Below are 24722 nucleotides of genomic sequence, written 5' to 3'. Positions count from 1 at the left end.
GCTTTATTCATCTTTGGATTTCACAACTGAGAGTTGTTTCTATACAGGAAAAAAATGGAAGTAATTTTTACAAAGAAAATTTACATTCTAGAATGTATTAAGTGTATCACCTTTATCTTGTAAGATTATGTTTAAATATTTTTCTACACTTTGAAAAGAAACATTAAATGACACTTGAGAAACTTTTAAACAGTTTCAAATTAATCTACAGATCCATGATGTATTTAGAGAGGCCTTTTTCAGCAGAAGGATCATGTAGGGTTCTGGAAACGCTGCTATGGAAAAGTTGAACCAAATTACCAAATTAATTTGTGCTTGGTAAAGATAAAAATTTACATGACTGACCTATTAACAAAACAGATGTAGCAAAACACGTTAAAAAATTCTCATTACAAGTTTCTTGATGAAAACAAGTGAATTACCACTATTTGTTACAAACAACATTTGTGGAAGTTTATTTTCAACAAAGTTTTATGGGGCAAGAAAACCAGGCAAACTCTGAATGGGGTTTTGTCCATAGCTGTGACCAGCAGTAACTACACATGGAGAGCAAGATGCAGCATTTTAAATCCAATCTTGGAAGGTTTATTAGTTTTTTAAAATCAAACATGAAATCCACAGATCAGAGGGGGGCAGTGGTTTTCTGTTTTGCTGTTACTGGGTTTGGGGCTTGTTTTGTTAAACCAGGTCCTAGAAAGGAGAAAATACCATTCCCGATTGGAAGGAACTCATCTGGCTTAATTATATACTGTAGCCTCCCACCACTACTGTGTAATGCTTCTACTACAGAATTTAAAACTAAAGACTCAAAAACCTTCCATGCTTGAATTGAGACTAAATACAGGGAGCCTACCGATAGATCTGCTTTTTAGAAGTACTTGGCTATGCTTGTTCCAAGCTGTATACAATTTCTAGTCTCTCTTGTGTGCCAGCACAACCGCTACAGCAGCTTTGAGCTTCCTGATGTAGCTGGAGCATTAAATGAACTTCCAACTAGGGTTCTCTGTAATCTTTCGTATTTAAAAGTAGCCATAGCTAAAGAACAGTTTCACAATTTCACCATAAGCATAAGCATCTTCCCAACCTGACCTCTGTCAGATGGTGGCACTGTGTTTTGCTTCTTGTTTTGTCATTTCAGGCTTTTTTTAAAAAGCTACTGACCTTGGCTGTTCAGTGTACTGAGACGACTGCAAATGGTTTGGGAGAAAAAAAAACAATCAAATTTAGATATTCAAGATTTCCCTCAATTCTAAACTATTCTAAAAAACAAACAAACAAAACCAAAACAGAACACAAAACCAAAAGCCATCGTTTACACCAATACTTCAATAACTCTGTGACAATGTAAAGTTGCTATAATAAAACTGTAAACTTCACAGCATCACATCTTTTAACATTTATTCTCTCAGCACAGGCTAACATTACCAAAAACGCAATTCTTTTAGCAGCTTTCAGACAAAATACATGACCTGCATAACAAAAACTAAAGTAACTTGAACTCATCAAGTATTGTAAACACACTTTCAACAAAGCACCGCACACCCCTTTTTCTATGTATTTACAACAGAACCACACCGTTTTCAAAATTACTGGATTCAAATGGTACAATTTCAGCACACATACTTCTCAAAACTACTTTAATTTACTACCATTCAGGAGGGCTTGGGGGGATGGGGGGAGCTGTTTTAAAAAAGGGTACAAACTAGGTAACACATCCAGTTGTTTTTCCATTGTTTAAGTGCTATGTCCCATCACTGCAGTACTGCAAGCACAAACATCACAGCAATAGTTCAGTTATTCCTCTAAGAGAGGAACAAATGGTGAAACAGTTCCATCTTACAATCGTATTTAACAAGATCTAAACTCAAGACCAAATATTGCCAATATTCCTAAAGATTAGCACACAACCAGACAAGACGGAAGGGCAACAGGCACCTTTCTAGCAGTAATGATTCCATGTCTGATTCGTCCCACATCCTACTGCGTACCCCAGAACTAGCCACTGTTCACAGGAGAATCTAGAGGAACTGGCCTAAACTGGAGTCCTCGTTATGTTTTTAATGAAGTTCACCCTTACAGTTCTGGGCAAGGACAACAATGGTAGATTAAAAACAAAACAGCACTACCAAGGTTGCAGTTTTTCTAACAAGATGTCTGTCAGTTTTGAAGGTCTTTTCTCATTTTCTGTTTTGTCAGAGCCGTTGATCTAGTTTGGTGTTGAAGACATCCAAGAATTACGCAATTGGGTGTTCTGGTTTTATACATCATGCAGACTGTTAGCTACAACCGGAACTGAGGAAATCTAGAAAGAAAATCTTACGTAAAAGCAAACTGAGAAGCCCACCCAAAACTGAAATGTATACAGACATGTCCTGACAGTAATTCATTCATGATTCACACACAAGTAATGTTGACCTTAACTTGGTTTTTATACAAGTGCTTCACAAACTGCAAACCAGCCCATTGGCTCATTCTCGGGGATTTATGGATTAGAGAAGTCTCGAAGTTTCTTCTCTGAAAAAAATGAACCTTGTAAATGTAAGAATTGTTTAATAAGCAGTAGCTCAACAACTTAATCTTCCAACACACTTTAAAATATATAAAAGTTTAACACATTTAAAAGCACAGTACTAGTAATGCCACCAACCGTAAGATACTGAACGAGAAAGCTCCCTCACTGTCACCATCAACATACCATGGTCTTGCATTTTAAAACTTAATGTACATTGTAATTTGGCATGGTTAAATATTGTATTGCTATTTACACAAGTTCTCTCTCTTCCCCCCCCCCTTTTTTTTTTGAGAGAGAGAGAGAGAAAGGCTGCAAAAATAATTTTCCTTTGAAGTTGAAAGATGAAATGTAGAAACCACATTCTTCAATGTCTTTTAAGTAAGTCCTTATTAACAAGATCAGTTCTGGGTCTAAATAGTTTTGTGGATTTTTTTGGAAGCCAGACTTTTACAACAGTCTCTTCAGTGAAACACTGAGCTCTGCAGAACCGCGTGCTGCAAGGTCCGCTGAGCCACCCCGGCAGCATGCTGGTGTGAAACAGGGTGACGGCAAGGGGTGTCTGCAGCAAGAGCTCCTCAGGCAGGGTTCTCCTGCCCTTCCCCCAGCCTGCCCGGCACCGGCACCGGCACCCACCCTGGGTGCGCAGCCCGGGTGCAGAGCCAGCTCGCTCTGGCTTTGCGCAGAGAATTGAATTCACCAATGGGTGCACATAACATGTTTTGCTTTGGGGGCAGGGGGGAAGTATATATATTATGGATTTTTGTAATATAAAAAGCTCTTAATAAAAAGATTAAAACTCTAAGAGTCTACATTATATGAGTATATATTGTTAAGATAACTGAGCAACAATCTGTTCTTGCTCAAGTTCATTAATGAATTGCACTACTCTGTGCTAAAACTTCTACACATTAGCAGCATTGTATCTCACCGTTTCTAAACTGTCTTCATAGCAGGTATACCATATATGCAGCTTTCTTTAAAAAGATGCTAATAAGGTACCTCCTGGTAAACATAAGTTAAGTGCAATACACATACAACTTTTTGCATCAGTTACTGTAACCAACGTAAAACCAGATGCAAAACCAGTCAAATACTTCTACGAACTACTGATACTAATGACTCTTCGCCGCCTGTTCAAATACTAAAACTCGCTTACATTCCTGTGAGTTACCTCCAGTTGGCGCTAACCTTGAATGAATATTCCAGCTTTTCCCAAAGTTAATTTTGTTCGGCATTTTCCAACTCGCAACTATGACCACAAATACATTTGTATACACACTGGTTGCTTTTTTTTTTTACTTTCTCATCCAGCTTCACATGAAGAAAAATTTTTACAAAAGATGAACAAAATTACAAGCTTTACAGAAAAGCAAGAGGAAACACTAGTGTCTATAAAAAACTTAATAATACACACTTAGTTCCAGCAGCAGTCCCGTATACTGACAGCATATATATTAACCATAAGTAGATTTAACATGGATGTGTAGTCAAACAAGTTGCTTGCCGCTTACGGCCATCTAGCGCTTCCGTTGGGGCCCTTTGGATTTGAGTGGTCCTCTGCACAGCAGCTACTCCCCAGCGTAACAGCCTAGTGTGTAGCTGCCCGCTTCTGCTGTCACCAGCTATTATGGAGAAAGGCAGGATTTGGAATCAGCATAAGGAAATGCTGGGGCACTCTCAGAAAACAGCGAATGGGATTGTGAATTCCAGCGGACAAGCAAGAAAGTCAACCTGAGGCTTGATGTTTCCCTAAGAGCAACAGCAGCTGCTCTGGGACAGCTGCAGTCCAACACGTCAGTGTTCTTCAACCATACAAAGTCAAGGTCAAAACGTTTCCCATTTCTCCTGAACTGTCCTACCTCCACTGATTACTGTGCCCTAAGACTTACATCAACAAGTATCAAAGTTACGGTCACAGGTATTGCTATTCGTGCTATCTATATGTAATGTAACCCCAACCCTCTCTTCCGTAAAATTTAATAGCTCAATCTAGTGGTTAAGTAAGCCGTGTCCCAAGTGCTGTTTCGCCAGCTAAGGTTTCTAACAATACAATAGTACGTGGTGCAAAGGAAAGCCCCACCAATACAGTATGCTCAATTTCAATTTATACAGTAATGCACATGAATTTTATCCTTTTCTCATTCCAGCACTGTGTGTATTTACTGCAACACATTTAATTTTGCCTGCATTTTCAAACATCATTGCATTTTGGTATGCTTTAAATATGTTTATATTTTTACATTTTTTTGGCTGCTGTAATACTTGGATCTATTGAAGAAATCAATGTAACCATGAATGGGAGCAGTGCAACGAGCAATATATATCTATATAGTTTTCCTTTAGAAGAAAATATCCACTAATGCCGTGTTTGAAATTGTCCCTATTTCGAAAAGTAAAACCAGCAGTCCATTGGAAAAAAAACCAACAAAAATCTACAGACTAGGTGTTCCTATACATAATGATGAGGAACCAAAGCTTTGAAGGTCTCAGTGCTTCTTTATTCACAAAGGAATATTAGCTAGCTTCTGTCCAAGAATCTCAATGCGCCAAATCAGTATGACTGACACTCAGAGCTCTTGAGTCTGTCAGACAATTATTTCGTTCCTGTGTGAAGGGGAAAAAAAAAACAAACAAATAAATTAAGCAGATGTCCAGGTAGTTCAGCAAATAAACAAAATTACTAGTTTTAAAAAACAGGAACAAACGGGTACCGGGAACTACAGAGAACTGGCCTTGTTCATGGTGAGTAGGGGAGTACTTTTCCATACTCAAATAAACCTCTTTTTCCCCAGCCAGCAATACTGAAAAGATCTGTTGATATGTATACACACCCTTCACAATCCTGACCCAAGTCTTCCCAGAAATGCAAGAGCCCATCTATGGGAATTGCCATGAGTGTATACAGTTGGGAAACCACCGAAGTTCACAAAAAGTGAGAACTAACTTTGGTATCACAATGTGCACAGAAATTACTCTTCTGGAAGTCACATCAATTATATACTAAGGATCCACTTTAGGGGCACTTAAGGCATGGCGTTTTGAAACCTTGGCATGGTTTCTGCAAAGAATTATGCTTTACTCTGGTTTGCGGGTTTTTTTCCCCCCTGAAGTTCAGCCTAAATTAAGTTTTGCATACATTTCACACCATAGAAAACTCTGCAGTACATTCATTAGAGATAATATACTTAAGACTCCTTTATGCCACTCAATGGTAAAATGAGAGCCATACAGTTTGGGCTTTCCTGATACTTTAGGACAAACAGCAATGAAGATCCTCACGTACAGTTTTGTTAGTACAGAAGCAGTTTTATCTTCCTAAAATTAGTTGCAGTTACTGTGTCAGTAAAATGCACACGTGTTTAGAGCGCAGAACATTGCTAGCTTATTTGACAATATAAGAAGCAGTGATTTATTAGGTAAAAACAGGAAATGGGAAGTAGCTATCGGGCACACCATATACAGCTAAGCAAAATACGGGTTTATATTAGCAGAAGCGTAACATAGATCAGACAAACTTTTAGACACTGCTCCTGTACGACCTCAGAAACAACTGAAGTCACATTTAAGGGAATCTGAAAATACAGCAATTAAGACGACTGGGCCCTTTACAATAAAGGGGCTGAAGTAAAGAAATACTTAACTGGACTTTGAAAGTTCTTGTATTTTTAAAGTAGCGTTTACAAGAACTTAAGAGTCCAAGCCAGAGGCTGCTTGCTATCATAAAAGCCAATGATCTTTACTGGTCAACTTAAGCACTTGCTTAAAATTAAGTGTAATACTCAAAAGCGTTACAGAATGACTCCTCAAGCATACGCTTTAAACATCTTGCCGAAGTAGGATCTTGCCAGTCACTGGGAGTTTGTTGTTATATTATTTATCACGCTATTTTTATCCCAAACCCTACTACTGCTATCTATTTTTGTAAGAGTATTGTAGGGCTTCTTACTTGAAAATGATCTTCAGTAGCCTTGCCACCCATGTTAAGAACATTCAGAGAACTGGCACGCTTCATGCTGCAACCAGGACAGTGAACATGCAAGGATAAACCGATCAGAAAAGCTGAAAACTAACAGCTCTAAAAACACAATTAACAACGAGCAATGCACAGTTAAGGGAGTCTGAACAATGCCCCCCAAACTGATCTGAGGGACACCCCTTAAGGTAACTACATAGCTTAGCATATGTTTGTATCTGGTTCTAACTGACATGTAAAACCAAAAAAAAATTGCTAGCTCCTCTAAGCTTAAACATTTCAGGCAAGTGATTTAATTTCAACTCAAAATCTCAATTTTTAAAGCATATCAAATCAATACACTGACTTAGCACTGACTTTTAATTAACTAATTCTCAGTTTCGATTTTATGCAGCTTCTTACAAAAGCATCAAAACAGACAGTTTAGGAAAGAAAATGTGAAACACGAGTAAGTTTGTCACACAGGCAGCATTTAACTTGGAAAAGCTACAACATGAGTATTTTCTGCCTCATCTAGGTAAGTCCTCAGCATCAATTTCAAAAAGCATTTTAAAAATCCTTTAAACATTTCAAAGCGAAGGGAAGCAAGATGGTTGCTGCTATTAACTTTGATTATGCTTTTGGCTTTACAATGCTCTGAGCAGTGGTAACAACAACCCTGCAATACTGTATTGAAAGCAACAGATGAGGAAAAAAAAATGAATCACTTACACAGGACCTACTGACAGTCAAAACATCACTGCATTAATTGTAATATCTAGTGCTGTTTGAGATGAGTATTTATTAATTTACCTACATCTCAAACATATACAAAATCTAACAAAAATATTTTACGGTGTACATTACTCAGAATGTTCTATGTTTGCTTTGGGTTTTCACTAGCTCTTCAACTATTTGGAACTACTAAACGAGGGCTCTGAATAGACATTTGATGAACTATGCACAAGACAATGAGGGCCTAATCCTGCAGCGAAACAGCTGGCTGATGCAAAGTTTCCAATGCCTTCCAGTAACATGGAAAGGTTTATCCATACAGATCACATTAGATATTAACCAGTTTTTCTTTCTACTAAAGCAAGACTACTAACAGTCAAAGTCAAGCACGAGTTTTAAATGCTTTCATAAAGCAAAGGCTTAGCAGAATAATAAGCCAGAACACTAACGCACACAGGCAGCAGCTGCCACATAACATAGGCTTACTGTTTCTTCCTAGCGTTAAATCAGAATGTTTCAAAAGCTAGATTGCACGCAATTTAAGATACTTGACATGAGTGTTAGCAACAACAAAGCAAGGACTCATGCATGGTATACACCTCTCATTTATTCAGGGAAACATGTACAACAGAGGTTATATACGGAAGTCAAAGTAAGTTAATCTGTAAAACACAAAACATTACATAAAATCTCCAAAAGAGCACAAAGGTTTATGGAAAACATTCCAGGGAAATGCAAAATCCACTAGTAAAAATTTACACATGTATTTTTAGTGCCAATTAAAAAAATTTTTTTTTTTTTATGACACATGTGATACTGGTTTGTTTGTGGGTTGGGTTTTTGTATGTTTTTACATCAACATACTTAGGAACTTTAGCCTGGCAAATGCACTTTTAATTCCCTCCATGTTAGGAACACGATTGCACAAATAGCATGAAGTTGTTTTTCTGGTACATAAGCAACAGCAATAATGATAGTTTGGTCTCTTTTTTTCCTCTTTCTTTGAAATTATAAATCTTAATTGTTCCATTGCATGATCAAAATTTTCTGAAGTGAAACAATCAAACTTAACACTAATTAAGCAAAGTTGAACTATTACATAACTGAATTCTGAAATATAATAAAGAACTGATACCATACTTCAAGTACTGTATGTTTCAAAGAACAGTTAAGAGACTTGTTCGTTGTCAAAAAGGCTTTTGCATGACTTCAAGAGTTTCCCTGATGAGTTTTCCACTCATGTATCAAACATATCAAACAACATGAAAACTAAGCATTTCTTTCATGCTGTGATACTAATGTACTTCTATTTGAATATTTCTCATTCAGAATCATACCAGCACCGTCAATTACTATTTACAGCAGCACATTATAAGCAACAGGCGGAAATAAATTTCAGAATAAAGCCTTCATAGAGACATCGGCAGGGAATGCAGAGGTGTACTAGTAAGGAGGGAGGCACATACATCTTTTACCTAGAGTGGCTGACTTCACAGCAAAAATGATGTATATGTATGCTGTATTAGCACTGTAGTATTCAGCGATCAGAACCCACTAAAAACCAAAGGTCTGCATAATAAAAACTGAATATCCCTTCTATTAAATTCAGAAGCAGAAAAAAAACAAACAAACAAAAAAAACCAAAACCCCCACCAAACCAAAATCCCCACAACTCTAGTTTACTAAAGTTTCTTTAGAAAATGAAATCAAACTGACTTCTTGGAATATCAATATATACAGCTATGCTTCACGATCTACAAAGCTGGTGTTTAATACCAAGAATCTTTGCATTTTTTAGTAAAACCAGCTAATATAAATTAGATTTTAAAAAGTCTATATTTTACAAGAAAAGAAATTGCAATATTTGTTGTCTTATAGACTAAACGTGCGTATCTACAAAAAGCCTGTCAATGCAATACACTTATTCCAAGTTTTAAGAATAAATTATTCTTTGAGAACTACGGTGACATCTAAAAACCAAGAACACTTCGTCAAAAAAAGGAAAGCAAGAAAGATATTGCTTTGTTTTAAAATTTGTTTCACATTAATGTCTTTATTTGAGGAAATCTTATCTGGTGATACAGACCCCACAGTGTAATTAACGTTAATGTCGGTAGATTACTTCTGCTTTGGTCAAATAACACTACTGAAGTGCAGACCATAAAAAGCAAGATTAAAATAAATAACATAAAACTCTTACAGAGACACTGTAAAGCCAAATGTCTTCAGTTATATGTAAGCATAGTTTTCTACATCTATAATCACAGAGTTACTCTACCTGCAGAAGTTAGCTCAATTTACTACAGAGAACAGGGAATAAAACTCTGACTTTTAAGAAACCGAAAAAAATTTGTCATGTCTCAAAAATTAGGAGAAAAATGCAAAATTAGCTATAAATATATGCATCTATTTATACAGGAATGTCCCTGAACTATGATGTATGAACTCTAGACAGAACTGAATAGAAACAGAAAAAGAGCGCATAAGAATTCTAATACTGAAGACAAAGAGGGAAATCTCTTTTGTCCTATTTTGGCTTATATTTGCTTGTTTTCCCTAAAGCATTTTACATTTACATATTTCCCTCTTCTAATCACATGCCTCTCACAGCTTTTCCCAATCTATCACCTCAGAGGCAGTTCTTAAAGATGTTATCAATAAATGCAAAGGGATTTTTGACCTTGATATTAATTCAGTGCCTTCAACATCAAGTCTCTGGCAGCTTTAATTAACAATTCTAATAATCACATCAGGCTGAATTTGAAACAGATACGTGAGGAAGCAAATTCTAGATGTATTACAGCTGTACACAATGTTTACAGCCGCATAAAAACAGTAAGGCAATGCTTCACTGGAGCACTTACAAAAACACACTGAGCCCCTGCCTCCAGATCACTGTCTCGGGTATTACCATCATCGTCATCTACTATGTTACTAATATAGGTCCAGTTGCTCCATCGAAAGTTAGTCCAGGTTCTCCAATTTAACTGTTTTAAAACCTAAGTTCAAATTCACATTGTCATATAGTTCCCTGCCAACTAAATGAGTTTCAGTTTTCCGCAGAAAGGGGAAGAAAGAAACCCTGCAAAACTGACTGCCATTATGTTGGGGGTGAGGTGGAACACCCACGAGGGCTACCATGAAAATCAGTAGTACATTTTAACATTTAAACTTCTCTGCAGCAACCAATACATGACGAATGCTTTTATACATTTATTAGAAATATTACGTACATGCAAATCCATATCATGTGGTAAATAGGAAAGAGTGAGAAGTCCAATTCATTAACATTTGAATTTTGACTTCGCTGAGGCCAAAACGTTATTGAGATATACAACTAGGTTAAAGTTTTTCCAGCATTTTCCTCTGCTCTCTGAAATCTGGGGTTTCCAAAATTAGAAACTGAGAAGGGCTCAAGTCAGTACTTCTCTCTATACCCACAATATATAAAGCTGTATCAAGAATATTTCAAGATATTAAGCTCTATCAAGAACATTAGCTGTGGGTTGGGTTTACTGTATTCAGGCTTTGACAATAGAAGTCGGTAACATTTATTATTCTTCCCTGCTGCATGAAAAGGAGAATTTTGCAGGTAACTAAATTTATCAGTAATTCTATGAGACTATTCAAGTGGCTAACAGTAAATAGGGAAAAAAACCACTTTTAAAAATGAGTTGACTCTTAAAAGCAAATACTCCTCAGATGTTACAGGACTTTCATATATATTTGTAAGGAATTATTTCCTGTTTTATTTTTCTTTTAGACATAAATCTACATTATACGCAGTTAGCTGAGCAAAGAAAACACTGTCCTAGGCACTACACTAGGCTACAGCGGGGGCACAGAACGAGGGCACACCAGCACAGCTATGAACAGATAATTACCCTGGATTCTTTGGTTCACTGTCCCGTGAACTTCCTCCCTTCAGCTTTCTAACCAGCTTCTCACTGCTGCGTCTAATGGAAGCACGAAGTTTGCTAAAGGAACCACTGCGTTTTAAAGATCCAGTGCCATCCTGAAAAAAATTGAAGAAATGTGAAACTGCACGAGTTCGTTGCCCTCCCCCAACGCTGGCTCAAAAGCATTTCGTCGATGAATTATTTTTTTTATTGCTGTTAATATATACTTGGTAATTACCTAACCACATTAATACCGTATAGCTACAACTTCACCAGAACAAAAGGGTTCCTTCCAAAGACCTCTAAAATGTGAAGACATGCTCAAGCCATGATTCATAATAACAAAAACCCACCACAGCAGCTGAGCAATTCACCATCACCATGTTACCATTTCACATGAGCACACTGTGGTTAACAGAGTATAAGCCCCAAGCAAAAACATTCCAGCAGTCTAAGAAAAACACCTGTTGCATTCTGTCTAAACATCCCCGTTACCCGCAAACATGTTTAATTACTTCTAAAATCCTTAAACAAAAATATTTCTGATCAGAAACATGTATGGTTAAATTCCTGTGCTTCCATTTTCACTTTCACCAAAGAAAATGTAAAACATGATGCAATGAATTTTTCATACATTGCATTCATGTTTTACACTGCCGTGCTGATCCAAAGAAACTTCCAACTGACCACGAGTCTATTTTTAAATGTTTTACTCTTAAAAACACCCAACAGTTTAGTAAGATTAGAAGTGACTGCTTCCTACTTCACAGAAATCCTATGTGATTATGAAAGAATAATTGTGAAAGAAGGAAGTAAAGTACTACTAAGCAGACAAAGACAGACACCTGAGTTGGAGTGAGTTTATTAGAAGTTAGAAAGACAAATACACAAATCACTGAACACCAAGATTAGTAGAGAAAAGCATAATTGCCAAAATCTCACACAAAGACTAAACAGCAATGCTACTTTAGAATAATCATAAGTGAAGACATTCAGAGTTCCATATTGATGTTAACCACGTAATAGGTCTCTAAATACATTTTAAAGCACTTGGAGAACATGCCTTACTTTTACGGGTTTTGTTTTGTTTTTCTCCTGTAAAGATCACCATCATGCCATTTCAATAACACCTTGTGTGATACTTTTAACTACCTTTTTTCCATAGTGAACAGCTACTTATAAAGTTCATTGTTACTTTTTTTTTTTTTTACTAATGTATTACACAGCAAATGGTTGTATAACATTTTGTATGACTAGATACATATCTGGCAAAGCTACACATGTACAGAAATAGAAAACCAAAAAAGGACACCAGCACTGAAGGAATGGCCAGTTTACAGGGAGGTGTAGCTCTGACAAGAATCTTAAGGGGGTTGCTAAAACACAGCAGTCAGTACTGAAGAGAGAAGTTAAAGCCTGAAGGTGGTGCACGCCCGTCATGCAGGAGACAGTATAAGAATCACAAAAGGCATCTAGGCCTGTCAGAAATGGAGAGAGAAAAACCGAATGAAACTGTTGGGAAAAATTCAACAGTTTTCAATTTTGAACAGTTATTTTTTACAGTATTTCTAGGTCACATTCAAAACAATTTTTTCCTGAGTAAGTATCTGGACCGCCCTTAAGTACAAAGTGCAGGCCCTTGCAATTACCAGGATACATATCTTTCTATAGTTTCGCCTATATCACTAATACATGACTTACAAATGAGCATGACTTACATGAGCAATGCTGTGCATTCTTTAAGTTAGAATTTGTATAAAATACTAAACACCTTTATGAAGTGATAGCTTTAGCATTACATTTTGTAAACAGAGAAAGGATTTTTTTTTTCAGCTGACATTAACACAAAAATAAAAATAAAGAAAAAAACCAAACAGAAGAAAGGAACAGAGCAAGGTGCATTCATTTCAGCTTTAACTTCTGTCAGAATTTTCCTCAAAACAAAACAGCAAGAAGAAAGAGGTTCTCCCCTAACCTCCAGACAAAATTCTGTTTATTACTTTAAGGAACCTGAATCCAACTGACCTGAGTCAATTCAGTTTCACAAATATTTTTTAGAACGTACTTCTGTGTGTGTGTGCATATATATATATATATTTAAATAGAATTCAAGTGGAAACTTCTCTACTTGCCCTAATGCAGCAAGGCAGCTGAAAGAATCCACCTTTAAAAATAAGCTGTGGTTCAATTTACACATTTTCTATTCTTGCTGTAAGTACAGAGACTATTACTGATAGTCTTAAGATAACTGCTTTGAAAGCCTTTATCTATAGCAACTGGAATGAACAGTAATTAAAGTTATTCCTGGAAACGGCAAAATGCCTTGCTACCAAGTAACTAGAAGATCAAAACCTGAGTTAGTTATCTAGCAAATTAAATTGCATATATTGTTCACACTTTTAAAAACAGACTTCGGCTTTTCAGGATTGAATAAATTGAAATCTATAAATTCCAATTAGAAATATTAGATCAGTGAAAAGGCGAATTATTCTTACGGTCTTAAACCAACAACACTGTAGTAGTGAAAGTGATCCAAAGAACAAAGGCAAGACAAATTCGATAGGTATGGAGCGTAACTTCTATTATGCTAACCAGCACACTAGGAATAATCAGACAAGCTTTTGGGTACTTGAAATCCGAAATAAAAACATCAAACCCTGAACTTAAACACTGACCGCATGATTATCAAGATGCCTTTAAAACATGAGTTTAGGATTTAAAAAAAATATCCTAAATGCACTATGAACAAACAAGAAAATCACAAGAGCTATCACTTTCTATGGCAAAGTTTAATTGCCTATTTTTACATCATTCAGAATAAGAATCACCTTATTACTTTAGCTTACACCTGCCCACCATTATCATCTTCTGTACTTGTAGCTGTCTGCCACAATGCCCACCTGACTGTCAGACACTTCTTATTAAAACAAGAGCAACTCTGACCAACTAGTCTATGGTAGTAAAATACAATTTCATTTCACACCTGAAAGCGGATTTCTGTGCCCAGAAACTTGTCTTCCTGAAGTATATGGGTTAGAGTAAGAAAAGGTACTTCCTCACACTAAGAACGTTATCTTAAATTAAGCACTATCATACCACAAAGGTTTTGTCTGTCCTGCAACTGGCTGCAAGATCAATTTACAAAAATGCCGATTACAGATACCTGCTGACATTTTTTGTATACGAATATAATAAGGGATACAAATCTTGGTGTCTCTGTGTTGAATTTTTAAGACAATTTCTATACATTTTCAAGTATCTTTTGTTAACTTCAAGGGATGAACTTTAGAAGACATATGCACTATACAACCTCACTTAACATGTCTGTTTTAATAGTCAACAGAAGATTTACTTCAAAAGGTACTTCAGGTTTTTTTTTTATAAGAGTGTAACACACTACATCAAAGCATATAATGCTTAATATGGATTACATTACATATGAAATTCACTTAATCACAATAAACCTTCCAACAAAAATTGTCCATTTAAGTTTGCTACTTTATACACTACATATTCTCTCTGACAGCCAAGAACATGAGTCAGCTTGACCACTTCAGAAGAATTTAAATGGAAAAGGCAGGCCTCTCTTCAGGCTCTGCACACAGAAGTAAAGAATTCTACTATACTTTATGAGCCAGAATATTTTGTCTGGAGGAACACATGAGGGTAAAAAAAAACCACCACAAAAAAACCCCACAAACCCCCAACTACACAATATAAATTAGATGGAAGAACAGCACTGAGATAGAAACACTAGCAGGGTAAAGGGAGAGAGAGTTGCCCACTTTATGTAAAACATGTAACACAAAATACCTTCTCTTAAAAGGAGAAAAAAAGAGCAAAGATGAGAATGAAGCAATGCCACTTCAGCACACCAAAAATGAAAAGTCTGCCCTAAGAAGTCAAAATTAAATTTTTCAGAAATTTTATCACTGAGTTTGATTCAAATACTGACCTAGAAATACTGTCTATTGCTTTTCCACAGAAGGCCCTTTCAATCCAAAACCTGCATGCTTGTTTAATGTCAATAACAGAAAAAATGTTTAATCCATTTAGAACATATAGTCATGCAAAGTACAGCGAAATTAAGGGAAGAGTACAGTACACAGTTCTAATGCTGAATGGGCAAAATGAGAATTAAAAAAAAAAAGTGTTATCCAACCTTACTTTGGCTTTATTAATGATGCAGTATTATTCACAATAGATGCTGATTGACTGTCTTGGCACTGAGAACACCAATGCCAAGAAAACAATAATAAAGAGACAAAAGCAAAGATGGAAAGAACGTTCTCCTTTAAAACTAAAGCAGTATGTGTTTTCTCAAGGTTTCTTTGGAATGCTAAACTTTGTCTCATGTGCCTAACAAAAAGAAGAAGAAAAAAGATTGCTATTGTAAAAGAAATGAAACTTCAGAATGCTCAATATTGCAAAGTAGGCTACTTCCCCTCCCATACAGCAAAAGCAGGCAACACCACTTTCATCATCTAACAGAATATTTTCAGCAGAACTGCGGATGGGAGTTAGTTCTAACAGTGCAATATATATCCCATTGCCAACAATGGGATAAAGCATGGGTAAGCTGGTGACAGAAGCAAAGACCATAAGCCAGATCAATAACCGAAAGCTTGCACCGTCTTTCAAATTAAAGGAAAACAAGTTAGAAAAATGCATATGTAATTACATCACAAATATGTTTTTACTTCATGACAATCAGTGTTACACAGTGAAGCCAATATATGGGAAACAAATAGAACAAGGTCTGACTCCAGTCAAATTCTAATATGGGAAAAGGGATATTAATTTCACTTAAGAAATATGAAGTTACTATCACGTTGTTATGTAATGGCACTGCTTCTTAGAATGGATTGCACAGCAGCCTGAAAAGTTACGTTCTTTCCTCTAACAAGCTGAGTAAGGAGGAAGATTGGAATTATTTTAGTGTTAGACTGATCACATTAATAAAACTGCTAATACTTAATATATCTCCATAGCAAATGTTCTTTGTGATTCCAACAACTTCGGTATTTTTTAAAAAAATATTTAAAACATAGGCAAATATGACATAAAAAAGACAACAGCAAAAGTAAGTTAATTGCCAGAGTATTTCTAACAGCAAAAAGAAACCACTGACAAGCAATTGTACACCAGACCATAACCAGGACACTCAATCAGCATTGGTTAAATACAACTGCTTGGGATTCTTGAAGAAATTTCACCATTCAGGACAAAAGATAGAATGTTTTAAATTTTAAAATATTACATTTTTTTACATTATGTTATGATAAACAAAATGTTATTTCTTAATTGATTCTGCAAAATTACAAAAGACGAGGTAGATCAACCAAGTAACTACTGAAAACACGATAGGCTGGTGAATGGACAACCATATTTGTTACGGTGATAATTTATCTAAGCTATTTTCTTAAACTGTGTACTGTACTTACCCCATTCCATTCTACGCTCATACTCACTTCCTCGCCTCCATCAGGACCACTCTCGTACTTTACCACATCAACATTGAGGCTTTCCCGGCTTCGCCTTTTTTCTATACTCTCAGGGTCATTCAGCACTTCAGCAACCCTCTGTTTATGAACGTTGTCAAGACCCTGAGAATTAGATGAAATGTAAAAAGGTTTTATTTTATTACAAGCTGTATTAATCTACAACCTACACACAATAACCATACCAAGAAAGAAGTCCAACCAACTCCATCACCCTGATTCTGCTTTCGAAGGACGGTTAAGTTGTCCTTTTTACATGGCAGGAATCAACACAGCATGAAGTGGGCAGACAGTTTGTGGTCTAAGAATTTGGTGACTTGTCATTCTTTTCCTCCTTCCCTATCACTTGTCAAAGCCTCATGGTGTTCATGTCACTCACCTGAAGCCAGTTTAATATTTAAGCAATTTATAGATCAGGAACAGTCAATGCAATTTCAGTTTTCCACCTACCAAATGGTGCAGTATTCACCCATCTTTGGGAAGAACATCGCAGGTGTCTGAGTATCTAATACCTAAGACACAGGCTGTGTTATTTTAAAATACTGATATATGACACTTGACACAGTAGTATAATTTATCCTTCAGAAAGAAATCAAATGAAAAGTTTATAATAGAGCAGACTACGTATGTCGTCAATAAAATACATTTACTCTGTGTTAAGGAATGCCCATCAATTACCAAATAATCCTTTATATACCTTAAAAGCACGAAAATACCTTCTGTAAGGCAAAACCTTTAACACAGAACCTAGAAAGTAACACAGCTCAAATTGTACTTATTCAGTTTTGTTTTCTTTATAACAAACCTACTCCACATCATAAATGGTATCTGCTGACAGGAAGAGATCCCAAATGAATGCCTTACATGTAAGAAAATATTTTCCATCTTTCACTGTGCAGCACTAGTAGCAACTGCAGCAGGGAATCTGTACAATAAATCCATAAAGTTTATCACAATACAGGAAGTGAAAATCATGCCTAAATTATTCTTAAAAGTCAATTGCACGAGTAAGAAAGTTGTTTCAGTGACATTGAGAAATCATGTTCTTGGTTCCCATATAGCTGCCTTCCATCAACAGAAAAGCAGAACAGCCCTCCCTGATGGAACTCTACACACAGGGAAGCATGAAACCAACATACAATGATTATATATTTTCACTTCCACATGGCTGTACGGTGCAGAAAAGCAGCTACACCTCTCAGACAGTAGAGAAACACAGCCTCAAAATGGCTTTTCCACCAATCCCTTTAGCAGCACAGAACACAAAAAGCATAAAACTATCTAAATTCACCACTAAGAAGATGACGTATCCCATACAGACTAGGCTGTTCCAAAGCTATCATCTCTTATTTACCTCATATGTTAAAAAAAAATAAATAAAAACAATAAAGGGACAAGGGAAGTGCACTTTGCCAGTTTGATTCTGTCATGAAACACGAAGGACAAAGAACTTCACTAGCCTTCAAAAATCTAGCATATTTACCCCAGCAGCTAAAGCAAACAAAACATGCATGAAGGAGAACTGAGCTGTGGAGGACTGATGCTTTTCCACACCTGGGAATGAAAATACCTCCTTGATTTTGCTCAAAATGGGAAATGTATTAACCCTGTCCTCCTTTAATGACCTAGAATAGAAAGGCAGTGTTAAACACTGCTAGTAAGACAGCACTCTTTCCTACGTACCCAAATCTAGTACTGTGTGTAATGTGATGCATTATGGTATAGGTGGTATATGATGCACCAATAAAAATCTGAAGCATGCTTAATGGAGTAGCAGCAACAAGCTTCCAACAGGCTCTATGGAAAATGGAGACAAGGAACAGTTTTTGCAGTGGGAGTGGCAAGCCAGAAATGGGCTAATTAAACATGGACTCTAGAAGACACTCCTTCAATAACCAGATGCCCCCATCCTTAAGTCCCAAATAAACAATTCCAAGCTTCACAGTAAAAATTGGAAGTTGAAAAGCTGGTGCGCTGTTTTGGTGTTTATATAAAAAGGAAACAAACATAAGTACAAGCTGTTTTCTTCCAGTCTTCTTATTACTATTATTTTATGCCAATTTACCCTGGTTGCATCTGTCCACAGTGAAAAATTATCATGTCTAATGGCAACAGTAAAACTAAGAACCAAAGCAAGTATGTTAAAGATGCATCACATGTTCATGTCTTATTTTCAAATCACATTTGAATGACACACACCAAAAATGAAACTTCAGTAAAACCATGTGAAAAATCATCCTCAGTGAAAGTACCCGTATCAACTATTTTGCCCCCACCCTTGAATTTTTCTTGCTGAAGAACTTTTGTCCCAGGTTTATACTTTCCTCTTACCAGTTTCATTCCATTTATTTGGCAAACACAAGTTTTCCATCATTTTTTGTGGAAGAAAGAACTTAGCCACCTTATATCAAAGGGAACTGTTGCAGAATTCACTAGAAGAGCATGAGGTTTGCCAGGAACTTTTTTGCTCTCTCCCTTTTCCTGAAATAATCTTCTATACACATCAAACACTACACTATCATTATTGAAAATACAACTTCAAATCAGTATAACCAATAAGAAACAGTACATTATCAATAAAGATATGGTCCATCACCTAAGTCAGCTTACTTGAATTTAGAATTTGAGTTTAGAATTTTACATGGACATATAAGAAAAATAAAATAAAAACCCAAACACTTCTGAAAAAAATACAAGTCTTATTTACTATTGCATAAAAACAAAACTGACCTTTACAAGCTTTTTTATTCACTTACATTTTCTTATCTTGCTTTCAATTTTAACGCTGACTGACAAGCCATGTTTGCTTGTCCAGTCTTACGTGCTTTTTTTATGAAAGACATTGTATCAAATATCCAAAGGGGAAAGGAAAAACAAAAAGCCAACAACACCCTAACAAAAACAAACTCTCTCCCACCTTCTAAGACTGAGAAAGGGTTATCTGAACAGCACATCTGAGAGCACAGAGACAGCACTGAACTTCTCCACATTAGAAGTCCCCCCTTAAACTGTAATATCCATCCCATTGTTTTGCAAAAGTAACAGGAACAGTGACTGATAAAGTTATAAGGGTCTTCTAAAGGTCTGCACCAGTCAGTTGTATGCAGAACAGAACATTTTTAAGTTTGACAGCTCCTTATTAAAAACAGAGGAGCATTACTGGCAAAAAAAGATTATCAACAGAAACGCTCCATTTAACCCTAGTATGGTCTCTCTCCCAGGAGACGTAACCGATTGAGGACTGCTGGCCAACACAGTGTTCTCTTCTCTTCCATTTTCCACATAATTTCACTCCTAATTTGAATCATTACCCTGGCTACCTGGTGCCACTGCCCTAGCAATTAACCAGTTTGCAAGTGGTTAAGATGGTATCCAATTTATCACCAGTTCAGACTGGTCAGGCACCAGACTCTGAACAGTGAGAATTTTATATATTCTGCTCCTATAAGGTACTGAAGTTGAAAATCTGCATGACCACAATGCAGCAGTATCATTAAGGTGAATTTTCATACTTGCCTGTTTACGAGATCTCATTGCCGCCTCTTCTAATGTTTCAGCAGCTTCGAATTTGCCCTGTCGTCTGTAAAGTGCCCCAAGGTTCTTTAAGGTAGTTGTTACTGTTGGACTATTTAAAAAAAAAAAAAAAAAGTATATACACCACACGCTAAACCCTTCTCAATTCACAAAATAATGAAAACTTAAATTAATATAGTATTTATTATATTTTTGTAATTATTTAGTAAGTTTCTCTTGAAATATACTATACTGTACTCCATGTACCTGGAAAAAACTGTTAACCCCTTTCAAGGTGCATTAACAGCTGACACTATGATTAGTCAATAGCCCTGGAACTAGAAGTTAGTAACTAGCCTCTAGGTCTACTCAAGAGAAAACTGGAGTACTATATCCTTGTGTTTCTCAGATGCACCTGGAGGTGAAAATTTATCCCAATCTGAGTGTGCTCAACTGAATAATTGCAAAGCTTCCAGAAAAATAGGCCTAACTCATGCATACAGTGACCATTAGTTAGTCACAAAACAAACTAACAGTTCCTTTCATCAGCTTTTACTTAATACTTATTTGCAGGTTCTATGCATTCAAACTACACTAGAACAAAGGGAAAAAAATAAAAATCTTACATTCCATTAACAAGCCTCACTCTCAAAGAAGACATTTTTGTTTCACTGACACAATGAGAATTAGCTCAGTCACAGTATTGTTGCGTCAAGTTTTGCTCCAGTAACAGCAGAGAAAAGATTTCCTCATGCATTAGAATGAACTAGTACATGAAAAACAAACCAACAAAACATATTGCACCCAGAGTTCAGGATGGAGAAAAAAAGAGCAGATTTCAGCAGTACAAAGGTTCTGTTGCTTGTTAAATACAAGAACTCAAACACTAAAGAAACAAGAAACCCTCACCAAGCATTTTCAGTACTAGGTGAAGTTTTTTTCTTACACCTGCACATTTCAAAAAAGGCAGTTAGGGAATAAAATTAAAGCAAAAAAAAAATATTTCACCAAGTGTAATCCAAGCTGAAGTCCTTTTTTCTCTTCTTTCATTTTAAAGTTTTTTCTTTCACACAAAACTATATACATGCACCTCAAATACTGTGTTTGGTTTTGGGCCCCTCACTACATAGAGGTGCTGGAGCGTGTCCAGGGAAGGGCAACGAAGCTGGTGAAGGGTCTGGAGCACAAGACTTATGAGGAGCCACTGAGGGAACTGGTGTTGTTTAGCCTGGAGAAAAGGAGGCTCAGGAGGAGCTTACTGCTCTCTGCAACTGCCTGACAGGAGGTTGTAGTGAGGTCGGGGTCCATGTCTTCTCCCAAGTAACAAGTGCTAGGACAAGAGGAAATGGCCTCAAGTTGCATCAGGGGAGGTTTAGATTGCATACTGGGAAAATTTCTTCACCGAAAGGGTGGCCAAGCACTGGCACTGGCTGCCCAGGGAGGTGGTGGAATCACCATCCCTGGAGGTGTTTAAAAAATGTGCAGATGAGGCACTTAGCGATGGACTTGGCAGTGCTGGGTCAAGGGCTGGACTTGATGACCTCAAAGGTCTCTTCCAACCTAAGTGATTTCATGATTCTGTGATATTCTTCAAACTATAGAAACTGACATAATGCTGAATTGTGGCAGTTTAACCTTGTTTTCTTGTGCCAACTAGAAAACAAGCCTCAGTTATTTGCAGTCTCCTTTTTGCTTCTGGCACTCTTATCTACAGATCTTGCTGGGGGCAGGGAGAGCATGTATGCCAACCAACGGTATAAAAAGAAAGAAAGATGACCTATGCTTCCATGTGAAGGATTGCCAAGAACACAACTGGTGAATTTTTTATGTCACTTACTAGGTCTAGCCAGCCTATGTTAAGAGATGCCTCAGGACTTGAAAACTGCTACTGTACTCCTGAAACCCAGTCCTGGGGCCTGAATTTTTAGTACTATAGTTTTTATAGTCCTAAGCAAGCAGCTGGTTGTTTCATTTTTAAATACACTTTAATCTGACATTTCTGGATACTGGGAATTGCTGTGGTGTTTGTCCTTAAAGAAGTTACCCACCTGTCAACTTTGCAAGCTTTGTACCAGCCACCATATTCTCCAAAAGATGTGCCATCTTTTTGCTTTCCCTAAAACAAAAGTAACATTGAAGAAAACTAACCAATTTGTAACTTAAACAAGTAAAAGCTAAAAAAAAACCCACTTATGACAATGTCCTTACTTTGCATTCTTCCCTCTCTTCTGCATGCATCCAAATAGGCTTATTTTCATCTGATGAAACAGAAGAAAACGGTTAATAGAATTACAAAGCTACAAAGTGTTTATTGATTTTCATCCTTCTGAAACGATGTTGTGAATCAGGGAATTAAACTATTACCACCACAAAAAACCTTACCGTCCATACTACAAGGAGACAAATAAACATGCACCTGCACCTCTTCTTTTCTAGTTCTACAGTCTGTCTTCTATTCATATCTGAACTTAGAAACCCTTACCTCTGAGAACCTTTGAAGTCAGCATTTGCTGCCATCGATTTGTCATGTGCCCAGTTCTATGCTAGAAAACACGTATTTCTTTCTTTCATCATAACAACTGTTTTGACATCTACTAAGTGGTGCATATGCTACCATCATGGAATGCAATGAAAATTCTTCACTGTGACTTCTAATTAATATAAGGCATTCAACTTCAATATACGGTGCAATTCTTAACTGAAAGGTATCTTCCCCATTCTTTAAAAGTATTAATGGAGGACTCACATTAACAATATATTTATCATTAAATACCCTGCACTGACTTTCTCCTGTGACTGGAAAGTGACATACATTTTTCTGCCACTGTAAAAATACAAAAATTGTTTTTGGTTTGGCATAAGATAAATTATGCCAGAAACACAAACCATAAAACACAAACCTACCAAGTCTACCTCTTGTAAGAAAAGCTCTCCCTTTCCATCAAACATTACTGCTGTATCTAAATACTTTCTTATGATGAATGTATTTCAACGCATCTATAATCTTACTTTTTAAGTCTTCCTCAAGCAGACAATTTTCATCAGGATACAATTAACTTCCCACAGATTTTATTTCTCTTTCTCAACAACTAAAAACATGAAACATACATTCAAATCTAGGGACTCGGTTTCTTACCATCTACAGAGCCAAATTCCCGTTCATGAGCACGAGTAAGAATCTCTTTGTATAAAGTTTCCGCTTGCTTAAATTTGCCCTGTTTTAGATAGCAGGATGCCTAAAAACAAAATACACACACACCCCAAGAAGATATCAGCACACTGTTTTATTTAGCTTGATAAACAATAAATACAGTACATGTTGAATAAAAGTGCATTTTAATTAATCAGAAAATTTTACTTTCTTAGATTTACTTTATAACGGGCTTACCAGGTTATTCTTTGTTTTTGCAACATTTGGATCATCTGGTCCCAGCTTGGTTTGGTAAATTTCCAGTGCCCTCTGATAGTAGTATTCAACCTCCTCATATTTACCCTGGTTCTGGCATAGTAAAGCCAAGTTATTTAATTGTTTGGCAACATCAGGGTGATCTTTCCCCAGGACCTGAAAATTAAATACCTTATATTAAAATATTATCTAGTCATCATATCAGGGTTTAGAAATGCATAATTTAGAAATAACCTGTTAATTTTTATTGCTCATCAATTCAACGCAAGGATGACAAAAGTAAAATCTGCATTTGCAAGATATGAAAGTTACTCAGTTCTGTAACAAACCGAGAATGCTGCAGAACTGCTCATAAGAATAATGCAAGTAGTATAATAACATCATATGCAGCACATTATACAAAGCCTGAAGATGCAGGCATTCAGTCTCACAGACTGGAATAAATATCCATGTGGTCACAGAACAATCAACTTAAAAATGTTAATGTTGTTTCATTATAAATTCCAATGCTTTGTCAAATCAATGATTAACTATCAAAATGGACAGAAAAAGGTAAAGAAGGTTAATTACAAGATACAGAATTTAGAATACACCCAGAGTGTTCCAGCAGCTCCACAGGACTACTGGAATTTATGAGTGTTTTAAATTTCAGACACTGCTGACCACTTGGGCATTGCTGACGCTGTGGTTTATCCGGCAGATCTACCCAACCAAACATTAAAAAAAAAAAAAAAAAAAAAAAAAAAGTAGTGTTCAAACTTTGCCCTCTCCCTCAAAAAAATCCACTAAAAGGTGCTGTATTCTCTTACTCATACCTTTTCTCTGATTTCCAGAGCTCGCTTACACAATGGTTCAGCTTCTTTGTACTTTCCTCGTTTACCATAAAGTACTGCAAGATTGTTTAGAGTTGCTGCCACCTGTCAACAGTAGAGATATATTAATTACACTGGAATTTGCTGATACAAATATCTGATAAATGAACACATCTGCAATGCATCGATGTTTTCAAATTTTCCATGCACAGGATAGACCTCTTAAAATTTGCAAATGAAAGAATAATTATTATTGAATGCATACATACACAAATGAGGAAAGAAAAAAAAAAAAAATCAAGAGATTACTTTTGCTTCATTTGTGGAAATGTCATTTAGTGCATATAGTTTCTTCGTATTTTCTTCTCTTACAAAGCTACCTCTCACATATA

At 36.4% G+C, this 24722-nt stretch overlaps 1 protein-coding gene across 8 annotated transcripts in view; it reads right to left on the bottom strand.

The window, feature by feature from the left end:
• Positions 1-2807: 2807 nt before the first annotated feature.
• Positions 2808-24722, bottom strand: part of LOC130152705 (kinesin light chain 1) — a 71755-nt gene continuing 49840 nt past the window's right edge. For 3 of the 8 annotated variants that reach the window (XM_056346688.1, XM_056346694.1, XM_056346695.1), the window contains 10 exons: positions 24334-24435; positions 23501-23674; positions 23249-23348; positions 22321-22370; positions 22161-22228; positions 20116-20224; positions 16543-16704; positions 11084-11214; positions 6459-6525; positions 2808-5116 (listed from right to left, as the gene is read on the bottom strand). In XM_056346688.1, coding sequence (XP_056202663.1) covers positions 5051-5116; positions 6459-6525; positions 11084-11214; positions 16543-16704; positions 20116-20224; positions 22161-22228; positions 22321-22370; positions 23249-23348; positions 23501-23674; positions 24334-24435 — 1029 coding nt within the window. In that variant the 3' untranslated portion in view covers positions 2808-5050. Of the gene's footprint in view, positions 5117-6458; positions 6526-11083; positions 11215-11944; positions 12577-16542; positions 16705-20115; positions 20225-22160; positions 22229-22320; positions 22371-23248; positions 23349-23500; positions 23675-24333; positions 24436-24722 lie in introns of those variants that run through there. The other 5 variants (XM_056346689.1, XM_056346691.1, XM_056346690.1 and 2 more) reach the window with 5 other exon arrangements.

The sequence above is a fragment of the Falco biarmicus genome, chromosome 7 (assembly GCF_023638135.1).
Source record: "Falco biarmicus isolate bFalBia1 chromosome 7, bFalBia1.pri, whole genome shotgun sequence".
NCBI lineage: Eukaryota > Metazoa > Chordata > Aves > Falconiformes > Falconidae > Falco > Falco biarmicus.
Note: the sequence above shows the minus strand (reverse complement) of the source record. Positions and strands in the feature narration are given on the sequence as shown.